Source organism: Osmerus mordax, chromosome 22, assembly GCF_038355195.1.
Source record: "Osmerus mordax isolate fOsmMor3 chromosome 22, fOsmMor3.pri, whole genome shotgun sequence".
Classification (NCBI taxonomy): Eukaryota; Metazoa; Chordata; class Actinopteri; order Osmeriformes; family Osmeridae; genus Osmerus; species Osmerus mordax.
Genome location: NC_090071.1, coordinates 7,681,620 through 7,701,578, shown reverse-complemented (window position 1 = coordinate 7,701,578; position 19,959 = coordinate 7,681,620). Strand labels below are relative to the sequence as shown.

General features: G+C 48.5%; 2 protein-coding genes across 3 annotated transcripts; both read right to left on the bottom strand.

Annotated features, from left to right (window-relative positions):
- Nucleotides 1–223: 223 nt before the first annotated feature.
- On the bottom strand, nucleotides 224–11,321 carry gas6 (growth arrest-specific 6). 2 transcript variants are annotated; one of them, XM_067260081.1, is made up of 15 exons: nucleotides 10,942–11,321; nucleotides 10,601–10,761; nucleotides 8,551–8,575; nucleotides 8,351–8,413; nucleotides 6,786–6,908; nucleotides 5,627–5,746; nucleotides 5,283–5,405; nucleotides 4,138–4,259; nucleotides 3,753–3,871; nucleotides 2,923–3,112; nucleotides 2,490–2,654; nucleotides 2,156–2,324; nucleotides 1,917–2,059; nucleotides 1,611–1,812; nucleotides 224–1,480 (listed from the first exon to the last, which is right to left on the bottom strand). In XM_067260081.1, the coding sequence occupies exons 1-15, from the start codon at nucleotides 11,015–11,017 to the stop codon at nucleotides 1,329–1,331; spliced, it is 1,953 nt and encodes a 650-aa protein (XP_067116182.1). In that variant the 5' UTR covers nucleotides 11,018–11,321; the 3' UTR covers nucleotides 224–1,328. The 2 variants fall into 2 exon arrangements, with proteins under 2 accessions (XP_067116182.1, XP_067116184.1); XM_067260083.1 differs by having other exon boundaries at nucleotides 1,917–2,056.
- A 914-nt stretch (nucleotides 11,322–12,235) lies between these two features.
- pros1 (protein S) lies at nucleotides 12,236–18,827 on the bottom strand. Its single transcript, XM_067260221.1, has 14 exons — nucleotides 18,588–18,827; nucleotides 17,652–17,809; nucleotides 17,199–17,223; nucleotides 17,016–17,099; nucleotides 16,600–16,722; nucleotides 16,189–16,314; nucleotides 15,401–15,529; nucleotides 14,925–15,165; nucleotides 14,646–14,832; nucleotides 14,234–14,398; nucleotides 13,849–14,017; nucleotides 13,621–13,757; nucleotides 13,296–13,524; nucleotides 12,236–13,145 (listed from the first exon to the last, which is right to left on the bottom strand). The coding sequence occupies exons 1-14, from the start codon at nucleotides 18,664–18,666 to the stop codon at nucleotides 12,970–12,972; spliced, it is 2,028 nt and encodes a 675-aa protein (XP_067116322.1). The 5' UTR covers nucleotides 18,667–18,827; the 3' UTR covers nucleotides 12,236–12,969.
- Nucleotides 18,828–19,959: the final 1,132 nt, after the last annotated feature.

The window sequence follows — 19,959 nt, the reverse complement described above, 5'->3', positions numbered from 1 at the left end:
AAACGTTTTACAACATATATAGGTTAACAGTGAAATGTCATCTTCTGTTCTGACCCAGTTTGCTAGTATGCTCTCTTTCTCCTCCTAGTGGTCAAGAGTGGCTATAGATACTCATGTGTCATGAGTCAGAGAGAGGTGATGAAAACCAGACTTGCAAGGGAGACGTCTGCATCAACAGACCACACAACTAGATCCCTCTTTTTAAACTCCAGTCTGATGCGAGTACCTTTTATAGATTCATCTTTATTTGTCTGTAAATCATTTTTGACTGAAGAGAGAAGTTCAAACTGAGGTGGACCTCTGTATGCGCCATACAGTAGACGGGCGATACAAGTGGGAAATAATAAAAAATACACAACACAAAAGTTCAATATACAACATAAAAGATTACAAAAAAACAACAACACAAATACAACCTCTACATTCCAAAATGCATTCATTATTAAACCAAAGAATACAATAAACGGAAGAGATAATATAATACTGGAGCCCTTGATTGGCTTTCTGCAAGATAACGATTTCTCGAACGTATTCGAACCCTCTGATTGAATGAAACGATGTCGACTTTCAGGTAGGGTTTCGTTTTCTAAAAAGCATTGTACAGTCACGTAATATTTACACACATCGTATATTACAGCGCAATCCTTCCTCTCTCTCTCTCTCTCTCTCTCTCTCTGTACCTCTCTGTCAGTAGCTTGTGTGGTGGTGTGTTGCAGTGCTTGGACCCTCTCTGCCCTATGTGCTGTTGTGATATCTTGCTTTTGTGATTCCCAGTTCCAAAAATACATGTCTGATTGGTTAAAAGTATGTACTAAATATTCTGTATCTGTGAAGGTGTTTATTGGGGGAGGGGGGGTCAGAGGTGTGGTGGGGGGGGGGGGGGTGGATAGGGGTGGATAGGGGTGTGGCTGTGTGGGTAACAAGAGAGGCTTCTGGGAGAGTTTTGAAGGGATCGATGGAGAAGGCTTTGGTTGTCATTTGTAGGCACAATGAGGATCAAGGTTGCAGGTAGGCTTGGATTATATAGTAGTGCACTGAACGATGGGCAAATTCCATTTCTATCTGCAACAGAGTGCAAGGTTTACTAACAGGAGAGCACCTTGCGCCTACTTTACCTATCTACCGGATTCCCAGCACCCACCCTTCCACCCACCCACCTACCTACCCAGCCACCCCCCCCATCATCCCGGCTTGGCTTCTTTGGGGAGAGGGGGGTTCAGTTCAGCTAGTCTGGGGGCTGGGGTGTGTGTGGCGCTCGCTCAGGATAAGGCCCTGTGGGTTCTAGTGGACCGCGGCGCCCCGTCGCGGTCTACCCTGGGGGAGCGGGGTCACAAGTTGTTCCCCAGCAGGGGGCAGGAGTGAGAGCGGATGTCGTTGTGCTTGTGGGAGGCCTCGTCCAGGTCCAGCGCCCGCCCGTTCACCGTCACTTCCATGCAGCCGCTGAAGAAAGCCGACACCAGGGTGGACACCAGCGGGACGTCTGAGGGAAGAGGGCAAAGGTCGCAGGTTACATCTAAGTTCAAGGAAGGAAGTGATATGTAATAAGTGTGTGTATATAACTCTTCAGTTATTAGCTATGTGTGTGTGTGTATGTGTGTGTGCCCACTCACCTGGGAGGCCTCCTATAAAGGTGCTGGACGGTAATTGGAGGTCAACAGGTTCCTGGCCTTGTTCGCTGCGACCCGATTGGCCGTCGACCTCCAGCAAGGTCAGGTTCCCCGCAACTGTGACGTTGATCACATGACTCTCGCCGTCACACAGGAAGGCCGGCGCGCTAGCCACGATGACCTCACCCACCGTCACCAGAACAAACTGCAGACGGCCCGGCAAAACACAACACAGGTCACCTTCCCAGGCGTATTCACGAAGGAAACACACACACACGCACACGCACACCCAGGAGGTTGAGAACTCACCTCCCGCCACTCGTCCAACCCCTGGTGGTAATCGGACAGAGAGATAGAGAGGGGGACACTGTCTTGGTGAACGAGAGCAAACAGCACCCCTATGCTGCAGGCGGGCCGTAGGGTCAACTGGACACTCAAGGTCTGAGTCTCTGCTGGGTGAGCAGAGGAACAGATAGAACAGTTAGCCAGCGCTGGATAGAGACCCCCCCCCCACCCCACACACACACAAACACACACCACTCACACACCATAGCTGATGTTGTAGAGGGCAAAGCCGCTCCCAGGGAAGTAGGCCCCGGGGTCCTCGCTGCTGAAACACTGCATGTTGTCGTTAGAGCTGATGGTCTCCTGGATGGACGTGTCTTCTCCGGTCAGCCAGCGCCAGTCTTTTATGCAGCCGTCCAGGCGAGGGTTCACCTGCGACACACACACACACACGCGCGCAGGTTTATTCCACATACGCATGCATACACGTACAGCTGTTGACTACATATGCACACTGTTGCACATTGCGAATGTGTGTGTGTGGAGTTTGACTTATGGCAGAGGACGGACACACGCGTTAAGCGGGCGAGGTCGCACCTGGTTGACGAGTCCGTCCTCTTTGAAGGGGACGCCCCCTACAGTCAGGTTGAGCTCGTGCATGCCTTTCTTCAGCGTGAACAGGTCTCCGTTCACCGCGATCTTCATCACCGCCTCCCGGTCGATCTTGATCACCAGGCTCCGCCCTTGCTCCTCCACAGAGATCTGGGGGACCAATCGGGGAACAGGGCGATCAGAAAGGAGGAGGACCTGCTGCGCGGAGGGAACACTGGCGGAAGCAAGCCTTTCCCTTGCTTTCTGGAAGTCGTATCTGGTCGAACATAACAGGATGGGTGGTCCTTCGGAAGGCTGAAACCAATCCGTTTATGTCCGATCGGTCGTTTTCTCAGAAGCAGGAAGGCTGTGATTTTATAGAGCGTTAATGAATTCCCCCAGAGCAGAACGGTGCCTGTGTGTCAGTGTGACCCCTGACCTTTCTCCACTGGCCGTCGTTGACCGTGGGACCGCTGCTCGTCACGCGGCTCACCAGCCCGTACTTCAGCTGCAGCTCCAGCTTCCCATCATGTATCGCCAGGACGATCCAGGAACTGTTCAGGTGACCCCCGGCGAAGAAGATGACCCCCTCCGGATCGAAGGTCCGGAAGTCAAATTCGGCTGAGAACCTGCAGGACAGAGAGAGAGATAAGAGTGAGAGAGAGAGACAGAGAGAGTGAGAGACAGAGACCAAGAGAACGAAAGGTGAAGTGATCCCATTATGTTTCAGAACAGAAACTTCCTCCCATTGATCACGTCCAATCCACCACCAGTAACTGACCACTAAATACAGTGGCCATGTTCCAACAGTCATCAGATCCTTCCTTCATTCCATCTTTCCTTCCTTCCTTCCTGGCATCTGTAAACACACTGATCCTTTTCAGTATTGAGTTTTTTGGGAGGCCTAATGTCAGGAACTCTTGGGTCTCTTTATTTTGGCAGAGCACACCACTGTAAATGATGTCTCCATGGCTGGCATCTCACCAGGTCTTTTATTTACCAGTATTTGAAATCTCAGGGGAGTCCCGCTACTAAAATGAAAAGGTCTCACCCCGCCTGAACTCCACCACTAGTTGACTTGGCAAGTGCACATTGGAAAACCCAGGACAGTGGAGACTTATCCTGCCTGAAACTATGAGATACCACACAGCTAAACAGCCGTAGCCTACCCAGCTTCTCTTCTCCTGGACGAAGCTAGCGCTAACGCTACTCCGGAGTGGAATGATTCAGCGTCTCAGACGGCCTGGGAAGGGGGAGGGCGGGTCTTACCCGGTGGGGACCCTCCTGCGGAAGCGCAGCCTGACCACGGGCACGCCGCTGAACATGCGGCCCAGGTAGAGAGAGCGTGGGTTCCTGCTCATCATCTGGGACATGCAGGGGGCGATGGCCTGGGGAGGACGACGCGGAGGGGAGGGGGAGAGGAGAGGAGAGGAGAGGAGGGGGAGAGGGGTAAGGGTGGACAGGAGATAAAATGTGACGAGTTTCGATTACATCGAACCTTTTTTGATCCCCGAGGGGAAATTCCACAAAGAGAAAGACAAGTGACACCTCTGTGGCTCCGTGCTTCGGTGCTTGGCCTGAGTGAAAACTCCTCCGAGTTGGAGGTTTCTGGAGGTGTCACGGTGTGGGTGGACTGGGTGTTTGAGAGTCGTACCTGGCAGCTCCTAAGATCTCTACCCAGCTTTTTCCCCTGGCGACCGTCGCAGAAACACCGGAAGCTTCCCGGTGTGTTCACACACTCCTCCGAGCAAACGCCTTCCAAACACTCGTCCACATCTGATGGGAGGGGGAGAGAAAGAGTGCGAGAAGAACAGATAAACAGACCGGGAGTAGGGGGTTCGAGTTCATTGAAGTTCCATCAGGCCGTTACTCAAGCTCAGATAACCAAACATGGGAACAAACTGATCCAACAGCACCAACTCAGTTTCAACATTTCTGCAGAACGGCCCAAACATTTGTCTGAAGTGTCTGAATCTCCCAACCCCCAATTCCCTTCAAAGGTCATGCAGAGGTCGCACATGATAGGGTCCAATGAATGTTCATTTTGAAACAGGCTCAGCTTCTGGCTTACTTTTATCCTCCTATAACCACCCCTGACCCCATTCTCTCTAGTCTTTCAGGAAAACAGACAGGAATAAACTTGTTTTCCCAAATAAAAGATAAGGATTAAGCCCAATTAAATTTTTGAAACGACACATCACAGTTTGGCAGCAGCCATGGCGTGTTGATGGACCTGTCTCAGTGTTTTTGAAAGGCTGTGAATGTTTTGTCTGTAAATACAGAGATGGCGTGCATTCTTTGGCACGAGATTCATGCAGCTGTCTGCCCATGATCTTGAGCAATTTCCTTGTTGATATTTAGCACGGTGCAGATTGCAAACAACTCCTTTTCCATAACACGGCTCAAGAGATGGAGCCACTTATTAGGAAGATAAGAAAACAAAAACTGGAGTGTAGCTCAATAAGTCATGTTTTTAAGTGAGTTGAAACTGAATTGGCTGAATGTTTTGCTGGGAAGACAATTCTTCCAAACATTCCTAATAGCCTCAAACATGTATCAGTCTCCCTCTGATGGTCTGACCTGTCACCCACTTCCTCCAAGGACTGTTCCCTCAGGAGTCCAAGACATTCCTGCCTCAACAACACAGCTGCACCCTCACCAGCCCACATTCAGCCTGGAACTGTGTGTGTGTGTATAAAGTGTATCAACTGACACCGTTGTGTGCCCGTTTATGATACTGCCATGTACTTGCTTGCTTCTTCATCTTTGCGATTTGAGTCTTTGTGTGTGAGAACTTACCTAGGCAGCTCTTGGTCTGATTGTCGTAGACGTAGCCTGTCTCACACAGACAGTCGTAGGTGCCCTCCTCGTTCACACACCGCGCTGTTCCACACACACCTGGGTCATGACACTCATCCACATCTGCAACACACACACACACACACACAGAAATTAAGATGTAGAACCATAAAGGACTTGAGTTGGACCACTAGTAAACAGTTAATACGAGTTAATGTACCTGTACTTGTTCTAAATGGCAAATACACTTGAAACTGACCACCCACACAGAGTATCAACCGGACAAAGTTCTTCACATACAGTATGTAGAGCAGGGTGAGGTGGGCTAGGGTATTTTTTTTTACCATTGCACATGTGGCGTCCCACCAGCATGTAACCATGGTGACAGGAGCAGCGGTAGCTTCCCAAGGTGTTGTTACAGCCGTGGTCACACCCTCCGTTCCTCTTGCCGCACTCATCCACATCTGCCAATCAAACACACGCTCACATTAACATGAGAGACAATAAAAGACAACACGCCGACGTGTGGGAAAAGATCGGATTTCAAACTCAGCTCAGTATAATGTCAGGAGAGAGGCATTCTTAGGAGACCCTGTTGTGTGTGTGGTCTGTACAGTTAGTTAGCCAGTAGGATGAGTCACAGTGGAAATGTGAGGGATGGCAGTCTGATAGTCTCTCTCTCTCTCGCTCCCTCTCACTCTCTCTGCTCTGACCAGTGTGTCAGGGCTCCTGCAGATACTGTAGCTAGCTCTGACCTTCACAATCATGCATCTCTCCTCGCTCGCACGTGACATGCAGGCTTCCCATCGCACCCTGGGACCACAGTTCCAGCACGTCAAATACATATTGACCTGACAGAAACAGCAACACCGCTCGTACTGAGCGTGCTCACAACCGGGGGGGAGAGAGACAGTATGGGAAGAGTATTTTCAAAGCTGAGCTTGATGTCAGGTGAGCAAAGGCCCCTTGACATTAGGGTTTCAGACATGCCCCAACTTCCCTGGGGCATGTCTGCCCTAGCTCAGCCCTTTTATAGATTAGTAGTTCTCAGGCAGGGGAAATAGGTGCTAGGTGGTTTGTTTGTATGTGTTTACTGGAAGGGGAGAGAGAGAAAACTGGCAGGCTCAGTGACTACCCAAGGTCGCTTAGAGAGAGAGACAGAGACAGAGACAGAGAGAGAGAGAGAGAGAGAGAGAGAGAGAGAGAGAGAGAGAGAGAGAGAGAGAGAACACAATCAGGCCCAATGGTCACACACTGTCTTCTACTCCTGAGGGAGCCTACTGGATGCTGATGACAGGATGACAGTGCAAAAATAACCTCTGTTCGCGTCTCAATGTTTCACACTCTTTTTTCTCCATGTAGCTTGTGAGGTGTATGTTTGTATGGCCTTTGTAGTACAGTGTAGTACATGTTCTGAGTAGCCATACAGAAACCATCCATGGCGTGTGTGCAGTTTGTCTCTGTGTGGCTAAGGGGTAATGTTTCCTGGGAATGACACAGTACCTATCTCACACCTTGCTCCAGTCCACCCTGTGAAGCAGTGACAGAGGAAGTCGCCCTTTTTGTCCTCGCAGCGCACCGTACCTCTGGGGTTACAGGGAGAGGGGGAGCACTGGTCTGGAATGTCTGACAGACAGAGATGAGAGGGAGGAAAAACCAAGGTTAGTCAAGAGAAACCACATTAGCGATCATATCACATTGTCATGCCTTGCCACCGAGTGTGTGCGTGTGTGTGTATTGAGGGAGATAGACTTGATCATATAAATAGGAATGCTGCGTAAGCTTTCATCAATCTCCATCACACTGGACTGGCCCGAACATCAGACACCTCTCACTTCTCCATTCCCCCTGTCTTTCTATTAGCATAATGTACTTACTCTCTAACTCATTCCGGTCTTCAAGCCCTCCCCCTCCCCTGTACACACACAGACACACTTAAGTAGTCTTCCCTGCAGTCGCTCTCTGCTCTGTAGGGTGGGACTGCTGCTGTGTGGATGTGCTGACATGGCACACACACACACAGAGGTTTAAACTACTGGACAAGTCTGGGCATGTCAGGGGAGAAAGTGTGGAGGCAGGACATGAGGCAGTGAGACAGGGTGAGCATATGGAGGGATGGAAAGAGAGAGGGGGGGAGAAATGTAACCACAGGAGGTAAGGAAAAGAAGTAGTCAGTGTGGGAGGGGAAGTGGGAAAGAGTGCAAATGGAGAGAGAGAGACAGACAGAAGGAAAGAGAGAGACAGACAGAAGGAGAGAGAGAGAGAGAGAGAGAGAGAGAGAGAGAGAGAGAGAGAGAGAGAGAGACAGGAGAAGGGTAAAGCAGAAAGAGTCACCGATGCTGCAGCTGACTCATAGCAACTCCCTGGGCTTCTTCATGACTCGGGTTTCCTCAGCCAATCAGGGGGTAGCGTGCCCATGCCTACTCCTCTTTTTCCCTGGCAGCCTGATGCTGCAGAAACTAAAAGCCGGTCTGGTCCACTCGTTCACGTCCTGATTCTCCCACGTCACTGCTCTCCCCTCAGTTTTCATTAAAGACTGCTGCAGTCACGAAATGTGTGACGGCAAAGGGGGTGTGTCGTCCCCCACCCCCCCACGCTAGCTGAACACTGCAGAGTTACTCACACGCTCCCAGCAAAGGCAGTTACTCTAGCTCGCCTTCTCACGCACAACACATTTTGCGGCGTCACTCTTATCGACACCTGCGTCGTACAGACTGACCGAGACGGACGACCGACCTAACGTGCTACCTGTCCGCTCTCTCGGGGTTCTCCCTCCCTGCGAACGCAGAAGTGACATTTGGGGTGAGTTTTCCTGCAGGGTGTGTGAGGTGGACTACTGCAGTGCAGCCCTGCACACACACACACACTGGTGCTCCTCACCAGAGCTATTAATACTCCAGAGAGTGAGCGTGCATGAGAGAAGAGATGGAGGGAGGGATAGCTTGCGTGAAAGAGAGATGATGAGAGAGGTTATGGAGGTGCGTCAATGGATGTGTGTGTGTCTGACACAGGAGGGGCGGGGTGTGGGAAAGGGGGAAGAGGGGGGGGGGGGGGGAGGGGAAACTTACTGTGAACACAGGTGATCAAGTCCTGCTTCTTCTTCTCAGAGTCTCCAAACTTCTCCACACACGCTGGACAGACAGACAGAAGACAGATCTTCAAGAACACATCTTCACACTGCCACCTGACCAACAAGCAGAGACTCTGACAACGAACGCAATCTGAAACATAAGAGTACCAGTAGCTTCAAACCTGAAAGCAAACATACCTTGGTATTTTGGATAGAAGTAATCCTGTTTGAATCAAATGGAGAAGGAGAGATTAAAAGTTAGTCAATTTAGGTTTGCATTACAAGTCCACATACTTCTGTACCTAACTGCAGTCAGTCTATAAACAGTCAGTCTATAAACCAGGTTCCACTAACAAAGCCCTGAGCAATTACCAACTTCAACTGATGCAGCAGCACTGGGTCACAGCTGGTGCTAAGATCTTATCACAAAGTTGGATTCAGTTCACTTTTCCTGCATAAATAATGACCATGGTCCAGATAGGCCAACGCTGATGCTGGCATTCCTTAGGGAATCTTCAACCAATGAATCAGCTGCTGGCTCCTTGTCTAGGCTTTCTGTCTCGGAACAGTCAGATAGCAGTCACGTTTTGGAAGCATCTCCACTGTGCATCTCTCAATGTGGTGAGAGAAGGGTGGGGCACCACAAACCTGGTGCCCCACCCACAGATTTCTACATTTGCCAAGTTTCATTTCTAACCTCTGCTGACTGCTTGACAAGTAGGTTACTGCCTGTTCCTGTGGAATCTAAATTTAGAAGGGAGGAACAATTAGGCTCTGAGTTTTCCCACGCCGAAGATTTGCTGCACTGGGAAGTGCTTCTCTGGGATTGGAATGGAATTAGGTGAATGTACAGAATCCTTCCGGATGGTGGAACTTAGTTCTAGAACCCACAGCAGTGGGCAGTCCACTAATTACCTCCCACAGTCTGTAGAAACAGAGAGATGATTCTACCAGGAGCCCAAAAATTTGAAACTGCAGGGTTGCCAGGGGGAACTCCACTTCCACAACCCCCCCCCCCCCCCCCCCCCCCCCCCCCCCGGTCTTTCTCTGCAGAATAAGGGAACTGCAGCAGAGGAAAACTGCAGAGTCAGAGATAGGCACGTTTGGAATGAATAATGCATCTTTAAACAAGACTGCAGTTGCGTGACACGACTAAGCCGGGCTACACGAGGTACCGGCACGCTCAAAACCTCCTTTCCTGCCGACTCTGCCCACACACACACACACATCCACTCTCCACACACACTCTCTCGCCAACATTTACCCCGCCTCACCCCTTTCCCCTAAACCCATCTTAACCTCTATCTTAGATCCGAAACCTATAACTCCAAATACTCCGGCTGTTTTCTCTATGGATGAATTTCATCACCACTTAAAGCCTGAAAAACAAACACATAAGGGTTGAGCATCTGGCCTACGTCACAAGTCTGCTTAGTGATCCATTCATCCACATGGCTCAGATCCACATGACACATTATCGACAATCATGCACACAGCATGGTAACTGAAGCAAAAACCAAAGACACAGCCAAACACATTGCGTTCTCATTGATAATCTCCATCTTAAAATGGATTTAGAAGCTTGTTTACATATTCAGTAGGCTATGTGGAATGCTGATCAACATATTCAAATGGTGTTAGTCATAATCTGGAATATTTGTGAGCAGACCTGGACCTTATCTATTTACAAATAGAGCTTCCCAGAGAAGCCCATTTCAAACAATGGACACCTCATTCATTACCGAAATCACAACCATGCAGCATCAATAATTCACATATTCATCAAGTCTCCTATCCTATAAGGGTGCATTCATTTACATAATCACACATAGGCTACAGACAGGCTCAACGTCCTAGGTAGTATGGGGGCTACCAGAGAGAGACAGGCTTGTCATGATCCAAGAGTAGACGGTTAAGCTACTGAAAGTGACGAGCAAGGTGGGTGGGATGGATGAGTGTACCTTAACTTAAAACACGCACACACACTGGCGTTGACACAGACACACATAACACACATACAGTAACATGGGCTATGGGGCTGAGAGCATTAATAGATTTATTAGAGCATGAAAACTCGACACTGACTCATTAGGACACCAGTAATTCATCCTAGCTCTTAAGGTCAACGTGTAAACAAGTTGCAGGCAATGCTGATGCATCGCAGGTGCATGAATGTGCTCATTTCGCTGCGTTTGAGAATTCATCATACATCCCCAGGAAGCAGAGCCTTCGCCTGCACTGCACTTACTGTTTCAGGGTCGTTCTCAAACACTTCCCTCGCCTCCTCCTTGCTACACCTCTCCTCCACACACTCTCTCTCCAGGTGTCCTTGCTTCGTCTCCTCGAAAACTTGATAAGCTCGCCTGTGTCTCCTGAGGAATTGGTTGGCCTCTTCCGGAGACAAGGAAACTGCAAAGTAATCACTCTTTATCAACTAAAAGAACTGAAAAAGAACAACCCAGGATCCACCATAGTATGTGCATTGAAAGAAACATAACATATTTCCTAGTGGACTCTAAGGTTGCCAAATACTGCATAAATCGCATAAAAGACACAAATGTGTTTGAGATTACATGCTTGTATACTCACAGCTGTTGGACCAGGAGGCGAGCAGCAGGATTATAAAGGATCCCGACGCAAGGAACTCTGTCAGGGTCATCGGCATGTTTGCTTCTGCGTCAAGCCTGGGGAAAGTTTCTCTCGTCCTGTTCTCTCCGCTCAATGTAGCAAATCAGGCACTCGAGCAGTCTGTTCGTAACGAGGGAGTATGCAGTTGCCACATCCAACTCAGCGTTTCTCTTGTTCAACCCTATTAAACTAGCTAGCTCCCCTCACACCATTACAACAGCCGATATTGCAGTGTACAATCCGACCTTCACACGAGCTAGCTAGCAGCTACCTTGTCCCCATCGCGTTACCCTCTAGCAGTCCGAACTGCGGACAAAGACCACACAAACTACACATTCGAGGGGGAGTTGCTCCAGAAAAGTTAGTCCAGCGAGCTACGTCGGATGCACGCAGGAGTGTGTCGATGCAGACGGAGCCTCTATGCCTCCAGGTGATAGGCACAGGCAGTGCAGTGATTCAACCAACATTAGTTAACCCTTATTTTGCTTGTTGTAGCAACTCAACTTTTGTTTTAAGAACTTGTCAACACATATCCGGTCACAATGAGTACTCAAAGGTGGCTGAGCGGTTAGGGAATCGGGCTAGTGATCAGAAGGTTGCTGGTTCGATTCCCGGCCGTGAAAAATGACGTGTCCTTGGGCAAGGAACTTCACCCTACTTGCCTCGGGGGAATGTCCCTGTACTTACTGTAAGTCGCTCTGGATAAGTGTCTGCTAAATTACTAAATGTAAAACGAAATTGTCTACATTGTTTCTATACTAATTGTACAAACCTTATAAGGTAGCCTATGCCATGTCCTGAAGGAAGTCCACATCAGGCTATTTCATCATAATTGCGTTAGGAATTTGCCTACCATTGTCATTAGAAACTTGCTCAACCCATAACAGTTCCAAATATATTCCCTCCCTTTCCCCTGAAGTTTGCTCATAACCCACAATCAGTTCTCAGTCTTTTGGTTTTGTTTTCGTACTACATTCTAGATTTTCTAACCTTTTTTTCATGTCATTCAATCATTTAACTAGCTTTCGTTTTACTCTTATGCTTAATATCCTGTCTTTATCATTGTGAAATGGGCCAGGCTGTGTCTTGTTTTGACAGAGATTATGTGTGCTACAGTAAAACAAAACGTTTGTGTTCCAGAGGAGATACAGTCCCCTTGACTCAGTCAGGGTCACAAACTTGTGTACACGGCATATCTTACATGCCAGTAAACCACAGAGTAAATGACAGGTTAGCACTGCAAGCCTGTGTTCATAACATTTTATTAAAACAAACACTCAATTCAATAAAAAACGTAGCTACATTTAACTTATTAAAGTGAGCTTGTTTGATTATATATACACCCTGCAAACTGCCTTTACAATAAAGATAGAAGAGAAGCAGAGCCACAGAAAAACGACTTTAGGCAGAGAGTGAGTGCGTGTGTGAGGGAGGGAGAGTGCAAGCAGGATGGGATCACAATCCAGCCAACATGAAAACCAGTAGGTGGTACATCACACACACACAGGCTCTCCCTGCTAGAACAAACCAGTCAACTACCTATTGTAGACAGGACCTTCTCACGGCCCTACTCTATGTCCGTGTCTTTCAGAGCTCAGCTCTGTGTCTGAGATATTTCTATGGCATTGCTGGTAACAAAAACAACTAGAACAACATGGTTCGGAACCTCTAGAAAACAGGCTTTCATAGGCCTGCTCTCCTACAACAACATAGAAGTTGTGGCGCTCGTTACAGGAATAGAAAACACTATAAAGCAATGGGGGAAGGGAAGTGTCATAGATGAAAACAGTCAAACTCAGAGAGTGAGAAACAAAGTGACCAAAAATAACCACATTCAAGTCCACTCCAATCCATCCCTCTCTCCTCTTATCTCAACCCAGGCTTTCTCCTTTTCCCTCGTTTTCCATCTCACACTGACCGGAGCCAAGGGAATAGGAGGAGAAGCTTTCGGCTTGGGTAGAAGGCAGACAAAACAACCTAGCTGTGAGGTCACTTCCTGTGTGGGTGGGGGTTTTCGGGGGCTGAGACGGGGGGGCAGGAGTGGGATTTAATGCTGTTGTGTTTGCTGACCGCCTCGTCGAAGTCCAGCTGCTGTCCGTTAATGCTGATGTCCAGACAGCCATGGTAAAAGGCTGTCACTGGTGTGGCGGACAACTCAATGTGATCTGAGACAGAAAGACCATAGGTATAAACATCGAAGTATAAAAACACATTGGACCGCATCCACCAGTCAATAAAACATCAAGCCCTTCTAGCCCAGTGCAAAATGTTATAGTACAGTGGGTTCCACTGTAATTGGATTCGGGTGAACAAACCTGGCAACCCGCCTATGTAGGTGCTGACAGGCTCCTGCATGGTGACGTTGAGTTGCATCAGCGCCCCCCTAAGGATGTCGGGGGAGGAGTAGGACAGGGTGGAGGGTTTGGCAGAGATGACCAGGTCAGTGGGTGTGACGGTCAGCTCCACGGTCAGGCGGTCAGGGTAACACAGCATCAGGGACTGGAGCGTTGCCACGACAACACCGTCCAGGAACACCTGCAGGTCCTGGAGAGGAAGCAGAGTGTGTGTGAGGTGTGTTTGTCTGCTGTGACTGTACACGTGCGCTTGTGTGTGTGTAGAAAAGCAAACAGCTGAACTCACAGCATCATCAGGGCCTTGGGTTACCACGGAGACAGACAAGGGGACTTTGCGGTCAGCGACCAGGGCGAATATGACACCAGTGCTGCTGGACGGGCGGATGCTCATCTTCACATCCACCTTCCAACTGCCTGCGTCACCTGAACACACACAGAATGCATTTCGACTGATTTATACTCCCCGTGCTCGACATAGTGTAGTTCTGCCTGCAGTCTGAAGTACTCCACCCACTATAGTCTGTGTTGAAGTAGGCCAGTCCAGCTCCAGGGAAGTAGGAACCTCTCTCCACAAACACAAAGCAGTGTTTACTCTCCTTCTCCTGGATGACCTCTTTGACCCCGGACGCCCCCTGGTTCATCAGGTTCCAGCCACGGATACAGCCGTCCAGACGAGGGTTGATCTACAGACAGTCACCCCAGCACACACACACACACACAAAGCCGTGCAGGAACACGCATCCAATGTATATCAAACCGGCAAAATGGTTCTGGTGTAGTGCGCACTGCTTATGAAACTGTTATGTCGAGTGGCTGTATATAGCGGGGGGGGGGGGGGGGTCGCATTGATCCGTGTGGCGGTGGTCTGCTTGGGGGGGGTGGAGAGGTGGCCAGTTTACCGGTTTGATGACGCTGTCCGTGCGGTTGGGCAGCCCCGCGATGTAGACTTTGGTCTCCAGCTTCCCGTTGACGGAGGTGAACAGGCTGTCGGGGCTGTTGATGCTCATCACGGCCTCCTTGCTGACCTTCACACTGATGCTGCTCTCCAGCTCGTCCACGGAGATCTACACACCCGACGCGACATAACGCGCGCGCACACACACACACACACACTCTCATCAACCCTGACTCAGTCGGGGTTGATGAGAGTTGATGAGTCCATCGACATCCCTCTACCACACAGCCGAGAGGCGCCAAACTAGGCCACACAATGCATCACACACACACACAACCCTCACACCTCCCTCCAGCCAGTACATCAGTTCCCCCCACAACCAGAGCCCGCCCGCCCCCCCCCCCCCCCTCTCTCACCACGTGCCACTGGCCGTCGTTGATGGCCTTGCCTCCGCTGGTCACCTTGACAGAGTGCTGGTTCTTGAACTGGACCTCAATGTGCCCGCCACGCAGCCCCAGCATGAACCACGAGTCTGGGGATGACTCGGCGTACAGGACCACCCCCTCTGGATCGAACGTACGGAAGTCGAACTCCGCCGCAAACCTGGAAACACACACGCGCGAGTTCCGTGTCCTGAGGGGCTTCGGAGAGATATCCAGTGTTACTTTGCAAACTGGCGTGTGTGTGATGCTTACTTGGTCTTCTCGGGCAGGCGGAAGCGGAGGTAGATGACGGGCAGGCCTACGAACTGCTCTCCCAGGTACAGCATCTCTGGGTGCTTGTCGTCGTGGAGCTGAACACACACGGGGATCTGCTCGCAGTGGCGTCCGTCGCCGCCCAGGCGCAGGCCCTGGCGCCCGGCGCAGTGGCACGAGTAGTTGCCCACCGTGTTCACACACGTGCCCTCGCACATATTCATTTCACACTCGTCCACATCTGACGGACACACACACACACAGGTCAAGAAGAGCACCATGTTTGTAACATAACGAAAACAACGTCTGGCTTTGGATTTGTAATACGGCTGTGCTCCTTCAACTCAATGATTGACTGACACACCCCTTTGGTGTTTAACGAATGCATTGTCAGGTTGTGCTGCATGCGACGTCGTGTGCGGTACAGTGCCTCCCCTAGTGGTGTAAATGAGTACTACAGAAGGAGCCCACATTACCATTACAAGTCTTGGAGGTGAAGTTGTATTTGAAGCCTGCAGGACAGCGGCACTCGTACATGCCCGGGACGTTCTCACACGTAGCAGGCTCCTCACAGATACTGGGGTACAACAGACACTCGTTGATGTCTGGAAAAGGTTGGGGGGAGGGAGGGCAGAGAGAGGGGTTCCAGTCAACAACACAGTGAGGCAAACACGGATACACACATCCACGCTATGAATGTGTGACTGGGAAACATCTGCGAGATGTTGGGTGGAAGTGAGTGCAAGCAGGCAGCAGCTGCTGTGTTTCCAGTAACAGAGTCAGCCATACGAGAGCTCCGAAACCCCAGAGATTTCAGACGCTCTTGCATAACTTCATTGGTCAGCACTCTGTCTTTCAGCTTGTTACCGTAAACATGAAAGTCTGGGACTGGGCAAAGGAGAAGTAGGGAAAACACAACGTCCCCTGAGGTGCTGCAAGTTGTGTTACACCATCTACGGGCTGATTAAAGGAGCTCCATTAGGTTCTGTTCCAGGACCGGGGCTCATTTGTTTAGCCCCAGGTCTCAGGAGGGAACTGAGGTTGCAGTACCTCCTGGCAAGATCACAGCATTCCTGGAACAGCTGGACAGGCACACATGCGCTTACTTACAGTACACACATACATGCATACACTCACACACACATCTGTGCTGCCTGTGATCGTATGACCACCAGATCAACTTTCATTTGAACTGATGATATAATCCTGTAGGCTCTGCATTTGTTGTAGTAAATGTCAGTGTGGGTCCCAATCCAAGTCGTACCATTGCAGTGGATCTTGTCTTGGGTGAAGTAGCCATCCTCACACATGCAGCGGAAACTGCCAGGGAAGTTGTAACACTTCTGGTTACACCCTGCCGGGAAATCAGGATCCGAGCATTCGTCGATATCTGTCCCAACCAATCACATTGCAGCAAACGTCAATCAACCAATCACAATGCAGCAAACATGTCAATCAACCAATACCATCATGCATACAGTACTTATACAGTACTATACAAACGGTGGGTTGCCAGATTGTTTCACTAACCTTTAAATGGAGTCATACTACCATCTGCATAGGTCAACATGTCATTGAACATATATTCATAAAAGAATATACATGAAGAGAACTGAGGATCACGATGGTGGGCTGAATGATGAAGGTCGGAGACCGGGAGCAATGCTGTACCCACCTTCCTGACAGCGCAGGCCCTTCCAGCCAGGCTTACACACACAGGTGAACGAGGCCTGGCCGTCGATGCAGCGCTCTGAGCCCTCCTTGTAGCACGGCAACGGCAAACACTGGTCACTGATCTCTGACACGCAACGAAAACACACACACACACACACACCATTCCCACAACACATAGGGAACATTCAGAGAACATAATATGACAGTCGATTAGCTCATTACACTCATTTGGAAAAGACGCCATTTTTATTCAGACCAAATTTGAACCTCACACCTTTAGAGGGATTGGAAGTTAAAAGTGGGACTTAACAAAAGGATCAAGCCAAAAGGAAAAGGCTTAAGGAGGGCACGAGAGAAGGAACCCTCTCTACGCTGTCACCCCAGACCCTGGAGATGTGTGGGGAAGCAAGCGCCTACCTTTCACACAGGTACGCAGATCTGAGGGAACACTGTCAGAGTTCTGGTTGTTGTTGATCCCCACCCGGTGTGAACCCAGGCACACTACAACACAGCAGTGAGCATTCAGAAACGAGCCCTTTTCAATGCCAGAAGACCTCCCACACTACAAATATTGACAGGAAGATTGACAGCGATGCTCACCAACATATTTGGGATAGAAATAGTCCTGTGAATGATAGGAAAGGGATAGTAAATTAAAAGGCATTTGCAGTGATTACTTCCCCAACCACCCAAGGGATTCATTCCATTATTTAGTACTTTTAGCAACTTCAGAGGTCTATATACATTGCGTCTTTTGCAACAATCACTTCCCAAGCATCTTATAATCTAGATTCATCCCCTCACACAAGTATGACTCAGTTGCAACACAAAGGTCATGGTTCAGTGACTGCTATATTGTCTCATTCACAAATCCACAAGCACCCACCAGTACACAAACACACGCACACAAGTTTAATTCAATTGCAATACAGAAGTAGTCTCTCTCTCCCACACACACACACACGCACACACACACACACACACACACACACACACCCACACACCCACACACATTCTGTCTGTTGATGTTCATCTCAGGGCTGTCTGTCTCACCGTCTCTGGGTAGTTTTCAAAGATTTCCCGAGCCTCCTCTTTGTTACACAGCTCCTCGATGCACTCCCTCTCCAGGTTGCCCTTCTTGCTCTCCTCAAAGAGGGAGTTGGCTCGTCGGTGGCGGGTCAGAAACTGGGAGGCCCTGCTCTGGGTCAGAACTGAAAAACACAATGAATCATCCCTGACTAGAACAATGATTTCTTATTATTGCCTGTGCCCTCCAGTAAGATATGTCACAGTTATTATGTTTAGATAGGCAGATAATTACTGTTATGACTGTTTCATGAGTTGTGGAAGCCTACTCCTAATTGACAGGTGCAATATGCTGTTACATAATTGAAGACATCCAACAACCAAAAATCTGGTATTTTTTCTCTGCTGACCTCTTAACATCAGGATTTACAATATATGAAACAATCTTGATTACTATGATCACAACTTAAGTACTGATGTGGGGGTAGCACTACCCTAACTATTTTGTTTCCTAACGGTAAAAATTAAATAGATTATGCAGATTAAGTATCCATTGCGAAATTTCATGGTTTGCATGGAATTATTTACGACTCACCAGGGAGGTTGGGATATTGAGGTAATACGAGTGACTGCTTTTGGTTTGAACCCATCATGAGCATGACTGTTCAACGTTTCGATAGCCTGCCTCAGGTATAAATATCTAAATCGATTAGGCAACATTTTTTGCCGGTGTCGTCATAAACTTCTTTATAACTAGCTGTGAAAGTTAAGTATTCAAAAGTAGCCAATTACACTATCCGTAAATTGTACTAAATCATTTATACAGTTGTCCGTAAAATGTACTTTGTGAATTTAGAATGAGCTAAAAACGCGAATTAAACATGGGTAAACTATTTGTTTTCTTTACGTTCACATCGCTGAATAGTTTAGTAGTCGCCTATCAAACATTCAATTTGGACTTACATCGATGGGCATCGCAGAGCACAGCGAGAAAGACGAGACAAGCCAAGGTTTCCCTCAACTGCGTTTTCTTGCTCCACATAGTAAAGCCGTTCCGTTGAAGTAGGCCCGGTGTTTGCGGTGATCGGAATTCAGGTTTGTGGCAAAACTTTATTCTTCCCGAAAATGTTTTCGCCTTCTACGTTGAAGGGTGTTGGGCCGGGGCCAGGAGCGGCGAGAGGGAGTCGACAGAGGGAGCGCTGTGCTTCCCAGTTACAGGCTGGAGTCCACTACGCATACATTGTGCTGCTATGTGGAACTTTGAGTTGTGGCCATTGATTGAACTCCTGGTCCAAGCGATTACTGAAACAGTGAAAACAGAGGGTCAGCTCATGCAGAAAACACGCACCCACAGGCCAACAAACACACGTCATGCGCAGCTCTCCAAAGGACCCTCACAACCCACATCTCTCTATTTAGATTTCTGTTTACAGTTTTTCTTTCTTTCTCACAATAATTATGATTCCTCCGTCAGGAAGAAGCCTATTGTGTTGTTGGATTCTTATTATTCTTCTAGTAACCTATTTGGCCCAATAACTCAAGATCTCCTTGGTAAAAAGTTTAGAAATTTGGCACATTGATACAACAGGCCATGACTAACCTTCCTTCTCAACAAAATGTCAGCCTTCTGGACACTGGCCATTCATTTGAAACTGTCTGGACAAAATGTCAGTTTTCTGGACACTGGCTATGCATTTTATACTATATCTGGACAACATGTCAGCCTTCTGGACACTGGCCATTCATTTGATACTATATCTGGACAATATGTCAGCCTTCTGGACATTGGCCTAGGTATGAGACCGTTGTAAACGAAAGACACATACACAAATCAATTAATATTGCCTTCATTTAGTTACTCAGGAGGAAACACATTTCAACAACATTTTCACCATTCATTCAACATATCTGTACATAATATCAGACTTTTTTAATACTCAATATACAAAATACACTGTTCTCCCTTTATAAGACAAGTTTTGTGTTGTTTTTTTTTCTCTCTCAAAATGGGATTTCCTGTAATGGGTGGATGTGGTTAGGCTACTTCCTGTAATGGGTGGATGTGGTTAGGTTACTTCCTGTAATGGGTGGATGTGGTTAGGCTACTTCCTCTAATGGGTGAATGTGGTTAGGCTACTTCCTGATGAATGGCTTTGTGCATCTTCAATTCTCTGACCATTGTGGCTTGTTTTATTGCATGTTGTCATATTGCATAAATCACATATTTGTGCATTTGTGGGCAATGCTGTTTTGCTGTCATCATTAATCAATCATCAACAAATTACATAAAATTATTGAGCATAAGAAAAATAAATACAAGTAACTACTTTGGGAT

Excerpts from the sequence above, each read along its gene's own strand:
- gas6 (XM_067260081.1), bottom strand. The coding sequence starts at position 11,017 with ATGCCGATGACCCTGACAGAGTTCCTTGCGTCGGGATCCTTTATAATC. Across the intron at positions 8,414-8,550 it reads CTTCTATCCAAAATACCAAG|CGTGTGTGGAGAAGTTTGGA; the intron begins GTATGTTTGCTT and ends CTGTCTGTCCAG. Across the intron at positions 2,325-2,489 it reads AGGACGGACTCGTCAACCAG|GTGAACCCTCGCCTGGACGG; the intron begins GTGCGACCTCGC and ends TGTGTGTCGCAG.
- pros1 (XM_067260221.1), bottom strand. The coding sequence starts at position 18,666 with ATGTGGAGCAAGAAAACGCAGTTGAGGGAAACCTTGGCTTGTCTCGTC. Across the intron at positions 15,166-15,400 it reads CACCTCCAAGACTTGTAATG|ATGTGGACGAGTGTGAAATG; the intron begins GTAATGTGGGCT and ends TGTGTCCGTCAG. Across the intron at positions 13,758-13,848 it reads CTACTTCAACACAGACTATA|GTGACGCAGGCAGTTGGAAG; the intron begins GTGGGTGGAGTA and ends GTGTGTGTTCAG.